This window comes from Kryptolebias marmoratus, linkage group LG1, assembly GCF_001649575.2.
Source record: "Kryptolebias marmoratus isolate JLee-2015 linkage group LG1, ASM164957v2, whole genome shotgun sequence".
Classification (NCBI taxonomy): Eukaryota; Metazoa; Chordata; class Actinopteri; order Cyprinodontiformes; family Rivulidae; genus Kryptolebias; species Kryptolebias marmoratus.
The window spans coordinates 4869554-4894830 of NC_051430.1; the positions used below are offsets into that span (position 1 = coordinate 4869554).

General features: G+C 40.3%; 1 protein-coding gene across 2 annotated transcripts in view; it reads left to right on the forward strand.

Annotated features, from left to right (window-relative positions):
- Positions 1–11803: 11803 nt before the first annotated feature.
- Positions 11804–25277, forward strand: part of LOC108248725 (golgin subfamily A member 7-like) — an 18772-nt gene continuing 5298 nt past the window's right edge. For both annotated transcript variants that reach the window (XM_037978333.1, XM_037978336.1), the window contains exons 1-5: positions 11804–11934; positions 15005–15130; positions 18619–18771; positions 20041–20142; positions 23717–23769. In XM_037978333.1, coding sequence (XP_037834261.1) covers positions 11926–11934; positions 15005–15130; positions 18619–18771; positions 20041–20142; positions 23717–23758 — 432 coding nt within the window. In that variant the 5' untranslated portion in view covers positions 11804–11925 and the 3' untranslated portion in view covers positions 23759–23769. The remainder of the gene's footprint in view (positions 11935–15004; positions 15131–18618; positions 18772–20040; positions 20143–23716; positions 23770–25277) is intronic.

The following is a 25277-nucleotide window of genomic DNA, read 5'->3' on the forward strand; positions in this document are numbered from 1 at the left end:
GTCAATAGCAGTGCATAAAACCGACATGGCGTACATTGCAGCAGTCGTGACCAAATCTGAGTCAGAGTTGCCTTTGTCACTGCCTGAAATCAAAATGGCTCAGGAGAAAGATTCTACTCTGCTTGCCATGGTCCAGACGTCTGCTGATAAAGACCCCAACAGAATAGGGTTCTGTCAAGTACAGGATGTCTGGTACAGGAAGTCCTTTATCAAGAACCAAGGCGAAAAGTTTCAGCTGGTCGTACCCAAGTCTATGATAAATCAGTTTCTAAGTTACTTCCATGATCATCCTCTAAGCGGGCACCTAGGGAAATTAAAAACCCTGTTAAGGATACTGGAAGTAGCCTGGTGGCCCTCAGTCAGAAAAGATGTCTGGACCTACATTAAAGCCTGTGTCACCTGCCAAAAATATAAACCTGACAACAAAAAGCCGGCATGGCTCATGCAGCCTACCCCAGTAACCGAAGCAGGGGAGAAGATTGGGGTTGACCTGATGGGTCCTCTACCTCGCAGCAAGAATGGAAATAAATACCTGCTAGTAATCATTGACTATTTTACCAAGTGGATAGAGGTGTTTCCACTCAAAGACAGCAAAGCTCAGAAAATTACCAGCATCTTGAAGAATGAAATATTTACCCGCTTTGGTGTCCCTCAAGAGTTAGTATCAGATCGGGGCCCTCAGTTTACAAGCCATGAGATGGAAAAGTTCTGTCGCACATGGGGGGTGATTCAGAAGTTCACTACAAGTTATCATCCCCAAGCCAATCTCACTGAAAGGTCAAACCGAACAATAAAGACCATGATCGCCTCCTTTGTGGGTGAACACCATTCCAACTGGGACCAGTGGATCCAAGAGTTTCGGTTTGCCATCAATGCCGCTCAGCATGAGACAACTGGAAGGTCTCCTGCAGAGCTCACGCTGGGTCGACCACTCAAAGGCCCATTGGAGAGAATCATTAGTCACTCTCCTAACCCTCAACAGACGCCCTATAAACTTCTGGATAGACATAAAGAAATGACTGAACAGGTTAAGCGGAAGATAGGGTTGAACCAAGTCAGACAAGCTAAGTTTTATAATGCCCGTAGGAGAAGTGTACAGCTCTTTCCGGGAGACTTAGTCTGGGTTCGGTCTCATCCTCTCTCCAAAGCTACTGACAAGTTTTCCTCCAAGTTAGCGCCTAAATGGTCAGGTCCAGCAGCAGTGAGGAAGCAACTGGGTCCTGTGAATTACCAGATACAGTGGACAGACCAGAATAGAAAAACGGATACAGTAAATGTGGTGAACTTAAAACCCTATTATGGAGTTCAGGTCCAGGTGCCTCCGGCAGGGGGGGGGGGGTTTGTAACATCACAATAAAATAAAGTATCCTGAAATAAAAGAAAACGTAATCTTCGAGAATAAAACATGGGTTAATGAAATACTCATAATTTTTTCTGTATTGATATGTACACAAGGATGTCTTGTATGTAGGTATTTTATTTGTAAAGGTCCACGGAGTAAAAAATATCTGGGTCACAATTTGTACCGGAACTGATAAAAGGAAAGAGAGACAATGAGTAAGAAAAAAAGGGGGTGTGGCAGCAGCAGAGAAAGGACGCCGAGCGACGGACCGGGGAGCTCGAGTAATTAGCCCGGAGATACATGATCGTTGGGGGAAGAGCGTTGCCTGATCAACGACTGAAGGAATAAAAAGTCTTCTGGAGGCCAAATAAAGCCACACGGAGCGATAACCGGACCCGATGCGCTCGCGCTCCAGGCCCGACGAAGGGAGCCGCCCGGGAACACAAACGCCGTCCGGGTGAGACCCTTCCATGTTTTTTTCATTGTTTTTTTTATGTGCACGAAGACTAATTCATTTTTTGGGCCCCAACGTTGTTTTTTCTGCGCGAACGGAACTTATTTTTTTGATGGACTAATTATGAACTTTTCGAAGGATTATTATTGATGAAATATCTTCTTTTGATTGATGCAAAGACTGGGGTATTGATTTGGGGTGGGGTTGTTTTTTTTTTGTAGAAAATTAAAGAGTGACTGTTATAATGCTATGATGCAAGGAAACAGATGATTGTTTATTAAATGTGGCGGGCAACTCGTAGCCGCATCAGTAAGCCGACGCGTCCCATCTTTCCTTTTATTGAAATCATATCGTTTGTCTAGCGTTAAATTAAGAAAAGCTACAACCATACTCTTTTCTAAAGTTCTATAAAAATTAAGTCAAAGAACTCTCTTGAGCGTGTGCAATTCGCGTTTAGACGAGGATTTGTTACAACCTTATGTCTTGAACACTTGGGCGTGGAGAGGGGCAAAGCTGTCAACTGATCACCACCTGGTGGTGAATTGGACCCATTGCCAGACAGACCTAGAAAACCCAAATGATTGGTAAGTGGGAACTAGAAACATTTGGTGGAAGCATCTTTCAGTGAAATCTTTGACCCACTCCTCTGGAGGAGTTTTTGTCTGTCTTGGGGAGGCACCCCCTCAACGATACCATCAGAGACACCCAGTCACCCCCAGCCAAACCAGCACAGGTGCCAGGATGGAAGCCAAATGGGGGAACCATGCCCTCCAAGCCCAGCACAGGCCCTCCCTCATGGGGTTTGCATGTGTGTCAGTGGTAGTGTGAAATGTTGCAATGGGTGCAGCTTTGTAAGACTAAGGTGCATTAAGTTTCCTGTGCATTGTTTAGTTTGTGTGGAGAACTGCTGACCCGGTCTGGAGATATTGTCAGATGGTGGAAGGAAAACTTTGAAGATCTCCTTAATCCAATCATTTTTTTAACCTTTTTTGGAGGAGGCAGAGTCTGAGGACTATGGCATGTCAGGTCAGGATGGTGTCCCCATTTTTAAAAAGGGGGGTACTAGAGAGTATGTTCCAACTATCTGATTGTTCAACTGATTGTTGAACCTTGGATTTAGGAGCAGTGCTGCTTTCACCGTGGCCGTGGAATAATGGGCCAGGTTTTTACCCTTGCAGAATTGTTATAAGGGTCATGGGAGTTTGACTGTCTAGTCTACAGGGTTGGACTTCATTGGAATAATTCTTGGTTTCTGTTCCTGTTTATGGAGTTTATAGACAGAATGCCAAGGCATAGTCATGGCAACAAAGGTGTTTGGTTTGGTGGCCTCTGACACGTTTGGTTATCTGACTCTGGTGCAGAACAATTACAAACTCAACACAATCAAAGGCAAGTCTAAAGTTTATTTTGGACAGCAGCCGGGACTGACTGGTGAACAGACGGCAACAGGCTGGAGGAGGGGGCCGGTCAGGGATCTGCTTGTTGGTGGAGGTGAGGTGGTCTTGGGGGGGAGAAGGATATCCACTGAGACTAAGATGCGACTCCCCAGATGAGGTCCTCAAGACGTAGGAGATGAGGCGAGGAATCGTTGGAGGGTGGACAGGTAGGCGAGCGGGTTGATCAGGGGGCGATCCAGAAGCGAAGGTGGGCAGATAGGAGGGAACCAGGCAGGAGACGGGAAGCAGCTATCAGCATACAGCTGACGGGGATGCCACCGGGAGGGGAGCTGAACCAACGAAGGTTTGACTCAGACCAGGAACGAGAACTCTGAGAGAAAAGGAAAAAGGATAGGTTTGAAGTTACAAATGTGACTGGGACTCACAAATATCTGTTACCAGGAAGCTCAGGTACCACTGAATACGTAGAACCATCTGGCATCTGCCACCAGAATCCAGCTCCTATTTAACTGCTCCTCCTGATAAGATGATGAGCTGCAGCTGGCTACGCCTGTCTGACACACCCTGCAGGAGAGAAGGTAGGAGACGCACACACTCACAGCACTCAACTCAGTGGATATGCCAGCCTCAGGATATTGTCTCTGCTTTTTTATGTTCAGAGGCTTTCCATTGGGTGATCCTACCTGCTTCTAGCTAGGTAGTTAGGACCTATTCCACCAAGGTTCCAGGCAAGCCACACTGAGCTGATGAGTTCACATCAGCAGACTGCAGGCTATTGATTGGCCGGGGAGCTACATCACTGGATGATTCATGGCAACGACTGTTTCAAAACAACCATTTTCATCTGCCATTTTCAACAGCCACACTCACCTACTTTTATCCAATTTTTTGGAACATAAGCTCTGTAAGCATTCTCTGGCTCATTTTTAACTTGTGTATGACTAACCATATACAGAGCACCAGGCATATCATAACCTTGTTGTCCACCATTGTTGTCAAAAAATGAAATCAGACGAGTGTTAAGCGGCCTTGCTATGACGATTGTGCTGACATTGAGGAAGCATTCATTTCTATGGAAAAACACCAAGACTGTGTAAAATCAAATTAGGGTGAGGGGAGGTTGCACTACACTAAACAATCAAAAAACCACTTGAGAAATAAGGTAGGGAGTTCTATTATCCAGGTGGAGCTCAGAGTAGAACTGCTGAAAGACATCACTGACAGTCTCATCCAAAGAAGTTAGCTGAGGTGGTCTTGGAATTTGATTTAAATGTCTCCTGGGTGCCTCCCTGTCAAGGTTTTCCAAGAACACATTGGGATCTTCTAAGAGGAACTGGAGTGTCACTAGGAAGAGGGAAATCTGGATTTCCTTCCTGGACCTGTTACCTCTAAAACCCAACCACAGACAGAAACAAGTGCAGGTGATCAAAAAATGCAATAAAGCATGTGGTGCTGCATTCAGCACTGGCTCAGAAACGAGGTTTAAACTGTGATGGTCTGATTTAATTATAAACAACACACAAAGAAGCCAGAGGTAGGATGGATTTACATTTAATAAGGAAGTAATCATTACTCTTTTTCAATATTACCGTTTCTCCCTGTTGCTGCTTAAATAAATAAAGACCTAGCATTCCTTGATGGGATGCATATTAGCTGCTGCCTGTCATACCAGAGTTCAGAATAATGCTGAGAAATGCTGAAGTTGTAGTCATTTTGGTCAAACTTTGAAAATAACATTGTGTGCAACCTCATGCAATATTGTGATATCTCATATGATCTTACATGGTTTGTTAGTGTGTGAATTATTGCTGTGAATCATTCTCAGCTACTACCACAGCAAATTTTAGTCCAATAACTGTAAAACTTCCTGAGGTATTGGAAATTTTGAGACGGTTTAAGTTAAACAGCTGTGGTGACCATGTTGAATTGGGTTGACTCTTTGCAAATAATTGCTTTCTGAAAGTTTCATTAAAATCCATTCAGTGAGCAGATGAGAGCATTTCCTGACTTTAAACTGAAGTATAATTGTATTTTATCTGATTTCTCCTGAACTTGTTTATTTTCACTATGAATACCTTAAGACGGCTTAGGATTAAATCTGGGCCTATTTAAAAAAGCTGAATTGTACACATCTTGGGGGGGGGGAGAAGGATATCCAGTTTGTGTACATAATAGTTTTAGAAGAGCGAGGAATAAGTAAATACTGAACATTTAGAAATATAATAAAACGCTTCTGAGTCTTCATTCAGAACTGTCCTCTGGAGTTTGAATGCTTGCTCTTAGCCAGTGTTTACTCTTGTTTCTCTGCAACATTTCTTACATTTACAATTCTATTTTGTAACTTTTTTGTTTCCAAATATTTATCTCTGAAAAGATGTGTGGAAATGATAATGTTTTTTTCTGTATTTGTATGTTTGTGCATGTGTTCGTGTTTCTGTAGGTTAGCAAAATATCTCATAAACCACTTGATGAGTCTTAATAAAACTTGCAGAAAGTAATCATTGGATGTATGACCATTTCTGCTTACCTTTTGGAGTCAATCCATTTATAGATGGCCACCGTAGGTTTTCATCCTTACAACTCTGTTAATTTACAGAAATTTACCTAAAGTCTGATGTTGTAGTAGATGACCAATCACCGAAACATGTTTTGAGGGCTAACAGATTGCAGATCTTGCCATTAATTTGATGAAGTCAGCTTCATCTGACTGATAGCAGAATATCTCATGAACAACTGGACAAATTTTAATGAAACTTTTAGGAAATATTTATTGGAAATACCTTTAAAAGTGATTAACATTTGGAGCCAACCAAAAATGGCTGTAATTCAATCAATATTTCAGATATTGTACTAAAGTTAGGTGTGATTGTAGGTGAGAGTCATTAACAACACATACTCAACACATGGCGCAAGGGTTTTATGAGACAGCTCTTCAGGATGTGTGGTTGTTCAAAACACAGTTTTTTACAAGGAAACATCAGGAAGGGGAATCATTGCAAGAGTTTTTACATGCTTTGTGATGCCTAATTGAAAACATTTATTGTAGTGCCCCAAAGAAAATGCATGATGTCCCCACTGTTTGAGACCAGTTTGTAGAATATGTATTTGACTCCAGTTTACAGAGAAAGTTGAAAAAAATTGTTGAACAAATTTGTTGAACAAAGCGAAACTTTTTTTTTGGTGTTGCTGGAGACTGACATGAAACAAGTATAGTCTTTTCCAACAAGCAGTGGGTGCTGCCGTTGGACCCTCCCCTGTCCCAAAACACAGTCCTCCTGCCGCGTCCCTCCCACCTGCAGTCAGAGCAGGAGAGATTCACCCCGCTGCATCCATACTGCTAATGTATGATCACACATGCTCGAATGATTAGCCAGCAATTCAGGGCAAGATATAAATGTCTAAAATAAACTGCTACAGTCTATTTTCATGGCCCATTTTAATGCTGGCAGCTCCAGCTTCATAGGCCTGTAGTTGAACATGTTTTTCTCAGAGGGTCTTAATCGATGACTAACATAAGCATTTTACCTCCTTCCTGAAAAAAAAGCACATTTGTCCAGTTTCATTTTCAGCCCCTCCTTCTCTGTAATGCTTCCAGGCATTGCAGGTGTTCGTCTATTGAAGGTGAAAAGACAACATCTTCAAGGTACAATAGCAAAAACAGACAATGCTGTACTCTGAACATTTGCTCCATCAGTCAGTCAAAATGCTCGGTGCATTACACAAGCTGAATGGCATCCTGTTAAATTCAAAGTCAAGTCAAGTCAAATTTATTTATATAACACTTTTCAGCAACAAGGCAGTTCAAATGGGGTGCAAAAAGATTTTGGCTTTGCTCACAGTGTTGGCAAAAGTGTCCTGAATTTTTTTATTTATTTTTTGCCCATATGCAACCCATATCTGATTTTTTTCAAATTCGACCTAGGTCACTTTCATATGTGGTACAAAATCAGATACATATCCAATGTTTTCAAAGTGACCACAGTCTGAACGTTCCTGTCGTGTTTTATTCAGCTTTTACATAATGGAAGTAGAAGTATGTGGATCAATCAGAATATGGATATTACTGATACCAGCTTCATGCAGTTTAAAGTTTGGGACTTAAACTTTACGTTTCATGTCTTCAGTGACAAAGAAATCCACTTTCTTCTTTTTTTTACTTTTTGGATTTGCCACTTGAGTTTGTTTCTCTCTGCTACTTTCAGTGCTTCACTCCTGTCCCTGAGGTAGCTTGGTGGTCAGTGCCCCTGTCTTGTTGTCCTAATGCTGCAGGTTTAAGCCTAGTTTGTGTCAGGAAGGGCATCAAGAGTCCAGATATTTTGTGCGAGTTCACTTGCTGTCAGCTCCTGAAGAAGGGAGCAGCCAAAATAACAAATACAGTTCCAGATGTGTGATTCTGCAGTGGAGCAGGTAGGAAGTGACAAACTCAAATGTAAATACACATGGTACATAATACATGTACAATTTAAAAATTAATTCACACACGCTAACATGTGTAGCATCCATATTTATAAACCTTAAACAGCGTGCTGCATGTGACATCTTGTCTTCTTCTGCGCATGTGAGTTGTTTCACAACTGTAGACTATTCCCACTGGAGTTTGAGTTGCATTTAATTTACAATGTGATCAAGCACACAAATGATCTCAGTGAAAAATGACAGCTGAGCATTAAGACCTGCAGTGTGGACGTAGCCTTTGTCTTTCTTGCTAGATTCAGGGTTGAAAACCACTCAGTCCCTGAGAGTGCATCTAGACGCCTCACTCTTTGGCAGGGCGAAGGCATCCTGGTGTGTTTTCTGTTAAGCTGCCTGCAGTCCACACACAGGCAATTACTGCCATCCTCCTTTTTGACAATGACGATGATGATGGGTGAAGAATAGGGGCTGATGCTCTCTCAGGTCACCTGATTATCTAAAAGTGGCCTAATGTGAGCCTTCACAACCTAATACTCAAAGGAGGGAAATCTCTGATAACTCTGGTACACAGTGACATCATCAACCAGTGCAATTTCAATCTCAGTAAGATCTGCACACCCTAATCCACCATCATGAATACACAGGGTCTTACATTTTGAGGAGACCCCTAACTTTATCCTGCTCTTTAAATGTTAAAGCTGACAAATCTAGGCCTGATCCCAATACTCGCACTCCACCCTACGCCCCTCTATGAAGTGTGTACTCAGTCAAAGTGCACAGAAAGGTTCATGTGCGCAGGTTACAAGCATGCAGACATTGGAGAATTGGGACAGTACAGGTTACGTCATCGACTTTTGCCTCTGTGTCATAACTGTAACATCAAACATGGCGGACCGGTCGCTGCTTTGGTATTTTAAGAAGGTGCCAGTATGATTTTAAAAGTACAGTTTAGGTATTTTTGCTTTCCAAAGTCATTGCAGGAGATATTTGGCTGTTCAGATTTGTTTTGTTCTGACTTGTTGATAGTATTCACACCTGTTCAGCAGAGTGAAACAATAATTATTTCAATACTTTACATTTGAAAACTGCTTTTTTTCTTGACAGACGCAGCTTGCTCTGTCACCACTGCCATATTTCTGCCATTTAATTCAAAACCCTTTCATTGTCAATTAAGATATTGAAAAAAAATTAATCAAAATGTCACATGCAGTGATGAATTGTGGGTAAATACTTCGCCAAAGTCCGCCTGGATGCGAGCTTAGCTGAAGGGCGGATGTAGTACACAAAGGGGGCGGGGCTAAAGAGCACTATGGAGAATTGGGACACACTACACACTCAAACCCTTCAGCATGAACGCACATTTGAAGGACACGAGGGTGGAACGAGGGTGGAAGTGTGAGTATTGGGACCAGGCCCCAGTGTTTGTATGGAGTTTGACAGTAGGACTTCTGAACTAACTTTAGTTTAGCAGCCTTCACCTGACCAACCACCTTAGTAGCATCTTCTGGAAGACTCACCATTTGAGAAGGACCTAAGATACCTACTGCTGTGTGCTGATGAAGAATCACAGCAGTCATGCTGACATTAATTATTGGGATGTAAATCATCCCTTTAACCACTGAACCACGGCAGGGCAATATACCTGGAAGAAGACAACTTTTTGTTAGTGGCTCAAATACCTCATTATCAGGAGAACAAATCCTGGCATACAGCCATGTGGCAGCAACAATCTTAACTGTACCAGCAGGAATACACACTGGTCTACGACCCAGGACTCTTACCATACCCATTTTCGGGAAACCTATACCAACCTGTACTTTATGACAATGTTGAGACACATTGTACCAGAGAGAGGTATTTTGAGAAAGAAATGGTAGGCCAAAGACATTGTTCCAAAAGCTCATTGTAACATTCTCTTTTCACATTCATGCCCAGGACACCAGGAACCTTAGGTTGGGGCAGATGTAGTGGTGGTGGTGGCCATGTATTTGATACGTTGTGGGGACAATTTTCCTAACATATACTACCTTGTGAGGACCAACTGCTCCCTGGTCCCCACGAGGAGAAATGATGTTTTTGGGTTAGGGGTTAGGTTTAGGACTAAGGTTTGGTTTAGGGTTAGCTATGTACTGGTAATGGTTAGGGTTAGGGTGGGGGTCAGGGTTAGGCTGTAGTTAGGGTGTAGAAATGAATGGAAGTCAATGGAAAGTCCCTGCAAAGATAGAGAGACATAACATGAGTGTGTGTATGTGTGTGTGTGTGTGTGGGGGGGGGGGGATCTTAAACCACCAAAATACCACGACTTGGGACAATTTTACCCAACACTTCTACATCTGGTAGCTGGTTACATTTCTAAGTAAACAGCATAGGGTATATGGAGTCAATTGGCTGCATTAAGCTCAAGCCAGTGGCCAGGATTCAGTGTATACTGGCCATGCTGTTTCAAGAAAATGTGTGTAATGGCTGTCACCTTTGACCCAGTATAGTTCAACTTCTCCCATTCTCAAATTTACTGCTTGGCACTGTCCCACTAATTTAGAAATAGCATCCCAAATTTGACCACAATCACCTCAGCCAACAGAATTTCATTCTGTGTTCTGGCTCTGCAAAACAGGGAATTAATTTCCCGTCTGCTGCTGGGTGGTAGCTGACTCTACCTGCTGAGGTGTAAAAGACTGCAGAGTCTCATTAACTGTTCCTAGCAACATGACCTGGTTTTTGGCAATGTTTAAAAATGAGCGAACTAGTCTTTGGCTGAGATTATCTAAGGGATGTTGGAAATGAATCAAATTTTGAGTAAGCAAATAAATCGGTTCCTGTTGTTTTAACAGCATCTCCCTGAATTCAGCTAGAACACCGAAGACTTTGATCAGGCACATAAGCCTCTTTCCTGCCTTGAGAATTTTGCACAGCACAAAACAATGGCACAGAAAGACTGCTACCTCTCCCTTCAGCTGGCTGGCCCTCCAGGTCTCACTTTATTGCTGTTCTTCTGACAACTAACAGAGCGTAGTCTCAATTTTAAGAGGCAAGTCTCTTTAACTCTCTGCACAAATCTGGATCGAAGACATGCACTACAAACTGATCTCTCAAAAGAAAGGCAAAGTTCATCACCATCAGGAATCCAGTCTGTGAAATAATTATAAAAACTATTAAACTTAATTAGTGGTGTGTGCATTTATATTCACCCATTTGGTTTTAAAGCCACAACCACTGTGTTCAGAAGCCACATAATTAGTTCAATAAGATCCACCTGTGGGGAATCTAAGTGTAGATAGACAAAGAAAATGGGTGTACCAAGTTTGATAAAATGTCCTGCTGTATGTCTCCCCTCTGTCTTTAGTTTGCTGTGTTCTGCTCATGTCTGGTCTGTCTGCTCCAAGCTGCTGACTGATAATGTATCTTCTAATTTTAGTCTCATAAATGGATTTTTAAACAGAAGCTCTCTACTGTTGGACACAGCAGGTTAAAATAAGATCATGTGACGTCTAGTTTTAGTAGTGGCTGTAAATGAGCTGAAACCAGCAGAATGTGTCCATGGAGCAGCATTATTTCTGCCTCATTGAGACTCTTGGAGCTGCCTGCAGTTCTGATGACTGCTGACAGGGAGATATGATAAATCTACTGATGAACGCGAGCACTGACCTGTCCTGCCCCATAACTGCAAATAAATAAAAAACTGAAAATAAATCACAAAAACATCAATAACAAACACACAAATAAACAAAAACAACACAGAACCAAACAATACACAACAACAAGAACAAATGAGGTAATTCACATAATTTAAAAGGAGTAACTATTTTGTGGGGCGAATGATTTATTATTTATTTTTTTGGTGGGGATGTGGCCCACCTGCCCTAATGGACAGGCCGCACCTGTGGTTTAGCTTCAGTCTATTAACTTTGGTAATGAACATTAAATACATTCAGAACTAGCTAATAAACATTTACGCACCACTTATTTAACATTTCAGGTATGAATAATCACAGTGGTCCAAAAGAAACGCGTAGAAACAAAATCTTGATTAAGACTTGAGTAGAAAGTTGAAGACATTCAACTTCCCCACATTTTAACCTGATGTAGCCAGTCAAGCTACACCCAGTTGCTATTTTATGCTTTTTTAGCGTGATGTCTCCCTTGATGCCACGTTAAAGTGTAGAGATGCAACAGCGCCTCCTGGAGTAACATTATACGATAGTCACAGAATATGGTGTAAGACCGGAACCTTTGTTAAGACATGTGTTCCTCACCGGAATTGTTTTTATGTAGTACGTTGTAAAGATTGTCAGACAACCAGACAGACAACTTTCATCAACATGGCAGAGGTACGCAAAGTGATTTAGCTTTGGTTTATTTTTATTTTAATAGATTTGTGGTGTGTGAACTTGTTAAACGGCATGTCATGAATTATTGAGTTTAGTTTTTCTTCTTCGCGTGTTTTAAAGAAACCGAGCGGCGCTAGCTTGCTAGCTTGGCTGCTAGCTTGATTAGCCGCACTCTCGGTAAACAGACGCGAAATTTTAAAATAACTCCTTCAGATGATGGCTTTAAACATGGGTTCTTCTAACGTGGACAAGGAGCTAAACAGTCGTGTATACAAACTTAATAACAAGAACATGATAAGTGACCGGCTTCTGTGAGAAAGTAACTGTTAGCATCAGAGGCGCTCCGGTCATCAGGAACACGATTCTGAATATGTTTACAGGAAACCGATAATAAAACAAATTTGTCTCACATTATCTTCGGGGTTCCAAATATCTGGGTGTGCATATAAATAAAAATAAATCTGATTTAGAAAATCTGAATATTTGGGAAAAACTTCAAAAATGTAAAACTCAGTTAAATAAATGGACACACAGAGATTTATCTATTCTGGGTAGAATATTTCTCACCAAAATGGAAAGTATTTCCAGACTTATTTACCCTGCATATACATTAGGAATACCCAATTCAGCAATCACATCTGTCAATAGGATGAATTTTGACTTTATATGGAAACAAAAAACTCACTATATCAGGAAAGGTAATTTAATCAAACAGTTTGAGGATGGAGGACTACAAGCCATAGAATTTGACAGTATGAACGGCACTTTAAAAGTAAACTGGCTTCGGTCTTTTTTAACAAACCAAAATGCATTGTGGTTCCATATTCCCAGTAAAATATTTTCTAATCTGGGCGGATACTGGGCACAGTATCACAGATAATAAACTAAAAAATTCAAAAATTAGGGAATGCTTTACTAGTACTCTGTTTCCTTTTGTATCAAACCCAAATTTTATATCACATTTCTTCTCAAAGATTCAAAAGGAAAAAGTTAGAACAAATTATTTAAATCTTCCCGTTCCTCCAAAAGCTAAGGAAGTCCATTTCAAAATCTTTTCGGTCTTTTTTAACAAACCAAAATGCATTGTGGTTCCATATTCCCAGTAAAATATTTTCTAATCTGGGCGGATACTGGGCACAGTATCACAGATAATAAACTAAAAAATTCAAAAATTAGGGAATGCTTTACTAGTACTCTGTTTCCTTTTGTATCAAACCCAAATTTTATATCACATTTCTTCTCAAAGATTCAAAAGAAAAAAAGTTAGAACAAATTATTTAAATCTTCCCGTTCCTCCAAAAGCTAAAGAAGTCAATTTCAAAATTTTTTCAGGTGTTTATCCCTCTAAGGAGTTCATTAGACTTCGATTTGCTATTGATGATAACACTTGTTTATTTTGTGATGGTGACATTGAATCGACTGAACATCTCTTCTATGAATGTGTGTATTGTAAAGCTTTGTGGGATGATGTGCACTACTGGCTTTTCCCTAAAATTCCTAACTTACCAGAACTTTCTAAGAAAGACTCTGAGAAAAGAAAATAATTTTGAAAGGTTATTAAATCTAATAATTATCATGGGCAAGTTTTTCATTCACAAATGTCGTTTTCTTAAAGTCAAACCATCTTTCCCCATCTTTCACAAAGAACTCTGCCACCTCTTCTCTTCTCTGAAATTCATGGACAAACATCAAGATGCAGAACTGTTTAATATTATAAACAATCTGAAACTGTTGGAAAACCCCTAATGTTTGTTTGTTTGTTTGCTTTTTGTTTTGTTTTCTGTTTTTTAATTTCTTATTGTTTATTCTCATATTTATTTGTTTGCTTTTTTCTTTGTTTCTTCTGTATGTATGGAAGCAGTTTGGGTCGGCTTCCTCAGGTTTTTTTTCTTGGGTTTGTGTACATCAGTTGCCGATACCTTGTTTGATGTATAAGATGGCAATAGTAATAAAAAAAAAATCTTCAGGGTTCCTGTTCTACGTCTGAAACTGAACATATTAAACAACCAGTTGTCAGGTCATTAAAAAATTAAAATAAAAGTCAAAATATTGACTTTTAAATGAAATTGTAAGTCTCAGCTCTGAAGAGTTTAACACAAAATTCGGTATTTGATTTTTTATTTTTTTTTGTATTTGATTATTGCCCACCGCCGAAGGCGAAAGGACGATGAGGATTTTGCCTGTTAGTTTGCTTGTACTTTAGCAAAAGTTTTTTTTTTTAGTTTTTAATCAAACCCCCCAAAAATATTCATTAGATGTACATCTGAAACTGATTTACTGTAGGACTTATCCCAATAAAAAGTGGCTGTGGTGGCCATTTTTAAAGGCCACCGAAGCTAATTGACATTAGCCAACACAAAATTGTCTATAAGTCAGTCAGTTTTATAGATAATGAGCTATAATGAGGTAATGTGGTAGTAGCAAATGGTTGTCCACAATACATACTTTTAGAGCTAAGAGGTTTTGCGAGATCTGACAGTATCACATGAGATCACATAACATCATTTACAAGATTTGACCAAAAAAACTACAATTCTGTTCTCATCATAAAATGGTTTTATTTAAGGCTGTCATGAAAGGCGGCGTGTGATATTTATTTCTTTTAGATTATCCCAGCTCATATTTTAAATATTGTTGTGTGTGTTTTGACTCTACTTTTGTGTAAAATGTTGTAAAGCACTTTGTATCGCCTTGTTGCTGAAAAGTGTTATATAAATAAATCTGACTTAACTTGAATTAAAGGAATGCTACTCTTTGGCAATATATTTGGCAATAGTTTTACGCTGGATACCCTTCCTGCTGCAACCTGGGCTCCAACCTGACCACCGAGCCAGTGCTTTTATTAAAATTAAAAATCCAATTACATTTCAGGCACCAAGGTAACAAAGTAGAAAGCTTACCAAGGGGGTTGAATACTTTTGCATGGTGCTGTACTGTCAGTTTGCTCTCTTAAAGTAAAGTTAACTTTATGGATAAACTCTGAGTTTGTTGAAACTCCTTTATGGGATACCACCTGTTTCATCACTGTGAGATGTGGCCATGAAATAATTGTTACCTTGTGTTTCCACAGACTCACAGCCTGCAGGACATGAGGCAGCAAGCGTCCATCGCTGCCAAAGTGTTCATTCAGAGAGATTACACCAACGGAACCATGTGCCAGTTCCAAACCAAGTTCCCCTCAGAGCTGGAGACCAGGGTAAGACAAGGACAGCAGCTGGTCTAACTGGTTCCACAGAGTTTCCCCAAGCATTATCCAAGGGGGGCGCCTCCCCAGTGGCACCACGTGCCCCCTGTGAAGGCCACGGTCAATTAAAAAACATCTGTACATGTTACCAATTCACTGGGGCGGGTGAAGACACCAAATCTGATACATCATCATCGCATTCCCTCCAACCCCCAACCGTTAATACGAGTTTAACAGTGTGCTAAATGTGTACTGAACAAAGTGATGCTTACGCTTCATGATGCGTATGCATGCTCTACTGTGTCGAGAATGCCAGCATTAGCATACAGACGGGTCCGTTTTGAGCCTGTGAGCAAACCCCAGCTCGCTGAAAGAGAGAGTGTCCCAGGAAAAATGCTGCAACTCAGTCCAAACTAAAGAAATATATAACTGCCATTTTTAAACGCCCTCTTGATGAACAATGCAACAGAAGCAGCCAGATTAGCTCTCCTGCTCTGGGTCCAAGTGAAGGACACGTCACAGGTCCCTAAACAAGCAGCCAAAGACAAGTCGCCACCAGCCCTCTGGGCTGTACACGACTGAATGTTACATTTATTTCTGTTATTAAAACAAAACATAAACTTGTAATTCCCCCACCGTCTCAGTAATTCCAGTCCACAGTTTGTCTCTGACCTGTCAGGTGTTGGTCCAGTCTGCAGTTGGACACCTGACAGGACACTGCAGGGGTTTTATGACTCAGCAAAGATCTGCGTGCTTTTCTGTTTGAACTAGAAACTGTTTCTGTGAAAATATAATCTTAATATAACAAAAAACAACAAGATGTAGTTAATGATTTTAGGAAAAAATATTTGTTTTAAGAGAAATCACAAGTCAGTTGGCAGCTGTACAAAGAAGCAGAATAAAATAGTACAGTGTGTATATTACAGCTTCACCCTGTGGATAAGGGTTAGGAGGCACTTTTTGATTGCCTAATTTCTATGACATGTATAATGATAATAATTTTATATACATATACAAAGCTAGCTTTCTTTCCTGTCTCAGTGAGTTGGTAACATGTGAACAGCTACAGACATATTCATTTATTATATAACATGATCTTCATGAGGGGCAGGCAGTAGCTTGGATAATCTTAAGTGAAATGCTGAAAGTGCTATCAAACCTATTTTACTGTAACTATGTCCTATTTGAGTCACTGATGAAGAAGAGAATGATGATGCTTTGGTCTGGTAGTTGTTGTTTTTGTTGAAAGCAGCTTATTTTCCTCTAAAGTTCAGCTGCAGCTTTCAGCTTTTTAACCTCAGTTTACAGACTTTAGTTTAGACTGTTTTTTTTTTTTTTTAATTTTGCATCTTAATCTTTTAGTTTTGTTTAGAAAACAGGATTAAAGGGAGTTTGGCCCAGTGTTGTTCATTTGAGCTGGCCAAAACGCAAATTAGGATCCACTTAGGATCCTCAGTGGAAATGCCCCATGAATCTTGAAGTACAGAATAGTACTTATTTTCTTGTGTTTCTGAGGCAAACTTTTACCTTACTTTCATTTCTCAGACTTGGTCCTTTTCTGAACCACTGTGGAGGAGGATTAGGAATAAGGCTGTACCATATATTGCATGTTTTCTGTCATTTTAATATCAGTGAGCGCTCTATTAACCTCAAAAAGGATTGTTTGGACTACTATTAATCATAGACCATTATATTACAAGTACCATGCATTAGTGATCTGCAGGAGAATAATATATTTGGTCAGTTGAACAAACTCATTAGCCTTGATGCCCACGTGGAGTTTAGATAATAGTAATAATAGAAGGGAAGGTGAGGAAAATATGAATTTATATGCAGCCGTGATTAGGAGCACATATTGGCCTTTGATGTGAAGAAGGAAGAGCAGATTGCTGAACCACATTAAGAAGAAGGAGTTCAGAGATGGGATCTTTGAAACGCATTCACCACATGAAAAGAAGTTCTTCACAACACTCAAAGTGCTCAGTGGCCTTTTATTGGCTTTTCCTTCAGGATTGGTTGGCCTTTTATGTTATTCTGTGAAGATTCAGTTTATCCACACACAGATGCTTTAATGGCTGAGCAGATGGAAAACCCCCGTGCCCCTTGTCCAAAGAAGGTTTCTCCAATTCATACCTTTTTAAACATTATCTGTGTTACTGTTTATGAAATATGCTGTATTGGTTGTGTTTTTTGTTTGGTTTGTTATTTTCACTTGTTTTTTGTTCCAACGTTTCTTTCTGCAGCAGTTTTTGCATATTTTGTGGCTTTGCAAAGGACACATGTTTTGGTAAATCACATTTTTGCAGATTAGGTATTTTAAGATGTGGTATTTTTCTATTTGTTTGCTCTTTGTTTTTTTTTAAATAGTTTTTGTACACATTGCCAAAGAGGTTCTTTCAGTTCTAATTGTATTAGGCTGTATATTTTCAAAGCAGTTAGTGGGATTTTATCATTTTGACTGCTTTCTCTTGCCTGGGTCATTTATTTGTTCCAGCGTGTCATCTTCACAGAGCGCGTTTGTTTGGCCTTTTTCTTTTTTATTGTTTAAAAAAGTTAATTTGTCTGTCTGAGCCAATGGAAAGAAAAGGTGCTCAGGTAATGAGGTTTGAATCGCAGCCTATGATTTGGAAAATTAGAGGGGGAACAAAAGCTTTTGATGGGAATTGCCAAATATGTAGGAAATCACTGGTGTGTTGGAGCTTTTTGTTGCATTCCCTTGGCACAGGAAAGCAGAACATTGGAGGGATTTTAGATGCCTTTAGAGCCCTTGGCTAGTTCTACACTTGGAGGTTTTTTCCTTTCGTGTCAGTGCTCTATAGCACAGAACTGCTCTTGTGTCGAGGTCGGGAGAGCAACCCCACACACACACACACACTTCGTCAGTATCTTAGAGGGATTAAAAATCTAATGTTTGTCTTTATTCAAAAAGGATAGAGAAAATAAAAAATTGAATTATTGTTGGTGGGAGAGTCCAACTTTCACTTGGCCAGTTATTAAGCAGAAACATTCATGAAGCAAACGGCCGCGGAGGTGTTTCCAAACGCAGGAAGGAGGCCCAGAAACTCACTGATGCATGAGCAGCCGAAGAAAAATCAGCCCCTCATTTGTCTGAAGAGGGAAAGAACTCCTAAGATGACTAAAATACACACACACACACACACACAGGAGGTAGGGAGATCGTCCTCCAATCGGAGGGTCAGGGGTTCGATCCCCTGCACCGTTCTTAAGTGTTTTTGGGCAAGATACTGAACCCCTGATATGCTTATTGGCATATGAATGAGATGTAGAAGGGCTGTATATAGAGTGAAAAACATGATAAACTGAGTGTGTGTGTGTGTGTGTGTGTGTGAAAGGGTGAGTAAGAAACATTGTAAAGCACTTTGCAGAACCTAGAGAGGTTAAAAGGCTCTTACTTTACTTTACCATTACACACACATGTTACCAGGCAGTATCCACCTGGCTGTAGGCCCTAGTTTATAATTCCTTTTCCTGTGTTTCAGATGGACAAACAGCAGTTTGAGGAGACGGTGCGAATACTGAACAACCTTTACGCTGAGGCCGAGAAGCTGGGCAGTCAGTCGTTTTTTGAAGGCTGCCTTGCGTGCCTCACAGCTTACACCGTCTTTATTTGTATGGAGACTCATTACGAGAAGGTGAGATATGCTGCTTGTGCACATTTATTAGGTAATAATGAATAGGGGGATGTGTTAAACTTTAATCAGTCCCTTCAGGATTTGCAGGTTTTCTGTAATTGTTGCTGCCCAAAATGTCTGATTTCCTGGCAGCTTGTTCAGGAAGTTGTGATCAAAGTTGAGATGATGTGAAGCTTTATTTTTCTTTAACGAAAATGCCCCGAGCATCTAATGCAGTTTAAACCTTGGAACATCACACTCTCCTGTTTTAAACTAAACAAGCTCCCCAAATGAGAAGTGAAACACCTTCTACTACAGAACAGAAGTCCAGCTGCTTTGCTATAAACCTTTAGGATCTGCCCTGTCCTGGATGTCTGACAATCCACCCCAGCATATTCTGTCAGGACTGATGTGATCAGAAAGTGACGTACCTTTATCTTGGAGTTCAGCTTGAATGGTTTTGGATGTTTTTTTTAACTATCCTCACTATCCATCTGATCAAGGTGGTGCTGCATTCCCTTTTGTGTCCATGTCCTGAGAAGTTGACTACAGTCCCATGAATATTATACTTTTTAGACGCCCGTCCTAAGATGGGATATATTATAGCATCTGTGTTGTCTGGACAATTTGTTGTCTAAGCTCTTAATTGATAACCCTTTACCACAGAAATGTCAAACTGCACAGCTGGACACCTCGTGGATCAAGGATGATTCCTATTGATTTCAAGATCATGGAGTCACAGGCAACCCTTTTGTTAAAACCTTGTCTTTGCTACTGCTTGACATTTGAGTGAGAGAAAGGTCTTTCTGTCCATACATAAGGTAGCATACAGTAAGTTGTCCATGGTGTAACTCCACAAATGTTTAGGATAGAAATGGTCATCAGATGATGGCTCCATGTTGGATCTTACTTTTAATAAAACCACTTCCACCAAAGAAACCTTGAGTGGTTCTCATGAAGTCTACTACTCTGATCATAAAATGGTCCGTGTAGGTCAACAGGTAAATTTCATGCTCTTACATATTCTGAATTGAACACCATGAACAATGTCATCATCAGTGAAACTGACCTTTCACCCCCCACCCCCCCAATCCTGCAAATAGCTGATAGAAAGGTGTGCAGGATTGTTGTGTGAGGGAATTCATGCTTTGCATTTTGATTACTGTGACTGTTTCCTGACAGGTGTATTATGTACCACTGATGGTACATAATATGATGAGCCAAACCTGTGACATGAGGACATCAGCTGTTCAGAGACTGTTCTTTAAAACATAATCTGTTACCTTTTAGGTTTTAAAGAAGATTGCAAAGTACATTCAGGAGCAGAACGACAAGATCTACGCCCCACGAGGCCTCCTGCTGACGGACCCCATCGAGAGAGGACTGCGAGTCGTATCCTGTCAGGATGAATGAAGGGTCTGAGTCAGCTTTGGTCTCAGGTCCTACAATAAAGCAGCTTTAGCCTCAGATTGCTAACAAATGTCTTGAATGTGAGCAGCAGGAGTAGTGTGAATGTAAATGTGTAACAGCTCCAAGAACATTAAGCTTTCTAAACAATCTCAGAATCTTGCCAAAGTATTTATCCCTTTTAGTCAACTTTTTATTTTGTTGCCTTACAACCTAGATTTTTAATTTGATTAAAATATATAATCCACAACAAAATAGTTCTTATCAAAGTTAAATGGGGAAAACATTGCTTAAAATACTCATAACAAATATAAAACTGAAAACTGTGTGTGCAAAAGTATTCAGCCAAATCATTACTTTGCTGTTTGTGTCCAACAATCTTTAAATTAAACCAGACTCTCAGATTCAGTTCAGTTTATGCATATAGCACCAGTTCACAGCAGAAATCATCAGAAAACAAGTAGAATAGAATTTATTTGCACAGATACATTATAATATAAGCACATTGGAATTCTTGTGCGTTTCTCCAACTCATGAATAGTAAAAGTAAAAGTTTATAAAAAAAAACCCATTAAGCTTCCGTGTATGAATAAAAAGTCACTGATGTTGCACATTAAAAGGATTTCAGTTCAAATGCTGCACATTTCCCACATTTTATGTTGCAGCAGTGATTAGTTCCTACCGTGTTTAATGTCCTGTGCCACCAATGGAACAGCAGCTGTGCAGGCGAGGCCTGTGTGCACGAATGTCTCAAGGTGGGACCAGAATCCAACCACTGGAACAAAGAGTGAGCAGGGGGGTCTCTGTCTCTGTGCTTTCGTCTGACAGCGCTGTGTGGAGCCCCTGATCTTTTCTGCAGCTTGGATCACACGCTGCAGTGCCACACCACACTGTCATGCTGTTTCAACAAGACCCCTGTAAGCTTGGATGAGAGGCTGATGTCCCAGTCTAGCTTTCCTCAGCACTCTGATGAAGGGAAGTCTCTGCTGAGAGCTGTGGTCTTCTCCTTCCAGCTGAGATCGTCTGAGATGGACACACCAAGAAACTTATGCAACTTATCTATCTAAGGAAGCCAGCAGATTGTGTGGAATCTTCATTTTATACTTCCTCTAACTCTGACCAGTTTTCCATTTTCTGCTGATGAAACACATGCTGCCACCACCATGCTTCACTATAGAGATGCTATGATTAGACGTGGTAGATTTGCCTCAGACATGGAGTTGTCTTTGATGTTTGGTCTTCTCTGACCATGGCACATGTTTTCTGATCGGTCCAGTCTTTTTCATGCCACTCTTCCATGAATTCTTCCCATCTCTCAGCTCCATCAGGTTATATTTGACCTCCTGGATGTTTCTCCTTACCCACTCTGAGATTTGGTGGACGACCCTCTCTTGGTGGGTTTGCTGTGGTGGCCTCATCTTTCCATTTCCTAATAATGGATTTAATGGAGCTCTGTGGAATGTTCCGGGTCCTGGGTTATTTTTTATAAGCCAACCCTGATCTGAACTTCTCCACAGTTTCGTATCTGACCTGTAGGCAGAGTTTCATGATCTCTTGTGTTTTTCTTCATCATCTCTCATTCAGTCTCATTTAGTTTTTGTAGATTTACTGTTTATAACCAAATTAAAAATCCATTTTAAATTCCAGGTTGTGAGGCATAAAAAAGAGATTAGCAAGAGGGATGAATACTTCTTCAACCAAGAAAAAGCTAGAGTGATTCAGGAACCTGCAGATGCTAATAAATGCTGATAGATGAGAACGAAAGCATCAGTGAGACCACTTTAGAAACCATCAGATGGAAGTTAGACGCAGTCCAGATATTGTTTGAAGGCAGCTGTTGGTGTGTCTATGAGAGGAGGGGGGGCTTAATATTGCAGTTAACTGCAACCTTAACAGGGAATTAGGGTTAAAGAAATATGTCTGAAATTGTTCCCAGCTGAGCTTTGTTTCCTTTCTAGCCTATAATTGTACAGGACTGACAGTGATCTGGAGTGTTTCTCCAACACTGTGGAGCTGCTGCGCTCAGTTTGAGAGACTGCCACCTGAGCCAAACAAAAACGTTTATTCTTCAAATATACCTCTGGAGTTTCTTTCTTTTTAAACCATCTCTCTCTGTCTCTGTCTGTCTTTTAAAACCGTTACTCAAGCCTCGGCTCATGGACTGCAGAGGGTTTCTGCTGAGTTCTTGTTTTTCTTGAAGTTAGAACTCCAAACTTGGAACGAGGTCTTGTTCAAACTGATCCCAATCCAGTTTGAAATGAAACAAATGCCTTGTTTGAAGGAATGCATGTCTCCCTCCACCTTCTATGCCAGGGTTTTAAACCAAGATCCGTTTTGTTTAAAACAAAATTGAGTTATAGCCATTTTGTGATACATTATCACAAGATCTTGAGCAATAGATGAGCACCTGGAGTATGTGTTGAGAATGACTCTCAGCTACGACCACACCAGATTCTAGCTGTATGTCTGTAACACTGACTGAGTTATGGTCATGTTTCTGTTTGTGAAAGTTTAGTAGTTGTGGCAGTCATCTTAAAGTGAATCAGCTGCAGATGTACATTCAGTGATTACTTTCAAGAAGTTTTACTAAAATCCATCTGATGGTTCATGACATATTTTGCTAACAGACACACAGCTGTTGCTCCCTAAGTTTAAAACACAGATCTGACAGGATTTATTAGCCCTCAGAGTTTGTGTTGTGGATGTCTGTCAGCTTCCACCACCAAACTTTCACACTATATCTTCAGATTTGACTGAGTTGGAGTTATTATTGTTTTTGGGTGAATAGTTGTGACAGCCATCTTGAAATGGGTTGACTTCAAAAGTTAATCAGTTGTTTAACTCCAACCAATGATAACTTTCTGAGAGTTTCATTAAACCCTGTCCACTGGGTCACACGATGTTTTGCTAACAGAGAAACAAACGCCTCTACACATGCAAACCCTTGTGTTCCTGCAGCAGAACCTTCCCACTGTCCAGGCTAGCTGGTGTTGATGAAGCCCACCTGATACTGCAGCAATATGAAGTTGGTCTTTACAGTGGACTAATATAACCTTAAATGTGTCAAAAAAGAGCAATCTGTTTGATACAAGCTATAACTGGTTTATGATGTAATCACACCTTCAGACTCAGTTTGAACAGTTATTTCCAGCTGTACATGTACAGCTGATTACTTTTAGTCGACCTGATTCGAGATGGCCACCACAGCTAACTGACTCTCTCAGTCAGTTTTGTAGATATTGAGCTCAGAATTGATTTGGTTGTAGGTGACTATGACATCAGATTGTACATAGTGTTATTTTTTAAAGATTTGTCCTAAAAGTCCTCATCTCTGTTATTTCTCATCCTTAGATAATCTTAGTGTAAAACTCTGGTATAAACGTTGGCGGGTGATATGCATTCCTTCAGGGACTGCTCAGCCTTTTAGTTCACTCTCAGTTTGTCAGGGAAGCAACTAGCTTGTCCAAGCTAACATGGAAACAGTTCTGGTTAGACTTGAATTGGAACCTGGACTGAAAGTCACCTCTCTGCTGCTCTTCATCCTTGACTTCCCCACCAGATTGAGATCACCATCTTTGAAGACAGAAGCTTCAGTAGATAAACACCAACAAGGTGAGTCTCAAGACTGATGCTTGTGCTAACAGTACTGATTTATTCTTTGTAAATTATGTGCAACAAGCTACACGTTTTCTCAGATATGCCCCTCATATTTCCCCTCTGATCACCCTGAAGGCAGATACAGAGAGTCATAAAACAAGCTTCCACCCTCTGTTCATCACTCTTACCCCCTCAGCATTCAAAAACAAATCCCACATCAAAGTTTCAAGCTTTTTCTAAACAGTGAATAATACCAAGAAGCTTCTTTCCCAGCATGGCGACTGGTTTACAAAGCAATTAAAGGATTATTCTGCTTACTTTATGACTTCACTGAGGGATTTATACTCAGTTTACTGTTTGAAACTTAAGAGCGAGCCAACCACAGCAAGTGATCTAAAAGGCAGTGTGTCTCTTCATGTAGTTACATGCTGTTTGAAATAATTACCACATTTAAGGAGCTGTTTGCTGGTTGATGAGCAGTGACCTTACAACACTTTCATGATGGAAGGATGGAGCTTATATCTACACCTGGTTTTAGTACCCTGATTTAACAAATGAGGATTTCATAAAAAATAATAATCTTTTTAAAATTCTGCTTCTTAAGAGTCTTAAAATAAGATCATTTTAACCTCTGACATTACTCTGTGTTATTATTTATTTAAAAAGAAGTGGTTGAAGTGTCCCTTCCTGCAGTGACCTTTAGAAGTTCAGTATCAGCCGATCAAACGTACTGATTACCTGATCATCATTAATGAGACCACCTCTGTAATAACAGGAGCGGTAACACAGTGCCCCTTGTGGAAAGAAACAGCAAACTAAAGGGCTGCAGTTGTTGGAGAGTAAATGGTGAAATTGTGATTAAAATATGTGAATTTTAGTTGCAGTCTCACTGAATTCTGAGTCTCTGCAATGAGCAAGCTGTGGCCATGTTTTAAGCAGCCAGTTTTTGGGAATCATGAACTTGACAGGGAGTCAATGAAGAGAAGCTAAAACTGGAGAAATCTGATCTCTCCTCCTAACTCTCATCAGAACTCTGGCTGCAGCATTTAGGATCAACTGAAGACTTTTTAAAGAGTTTTTTGGATACCCAGATAATAAAGAATTACAATAGTTGAACCAAGAAGTAAGAAATTCATGGACCAATTTCCAGCATTGTTTCAAGAAGAAATATTTCTAATTTTAGAGATAATATGCAGGTACAAAAAGGGTGGTTGTTGACATTTACCCCTACAATAAAAATGTTGTCCTGATCCAAAATAACACCAAGGTTCTTTACTTTAGAACTGGAGGCCAAATTAATGCCATCCTGAGGAAGAGAAAGGCTGCAGAGATTGTTCCTAAGATGTTCAGCTCCAAAAACTAAAACCTCTGTCTGTCCGAGTTTAAAAGCAGAAAATTAAGATTAATCCAGGTTTTTATGTCTTAAAGACATGCTTGTTATCTGAGTAACTGAATTTCTTGGGTTTCATGGATAATCTAACAGGACAAGTATGGACACAAGTCCCCTGTCTGAGGACAAGTAT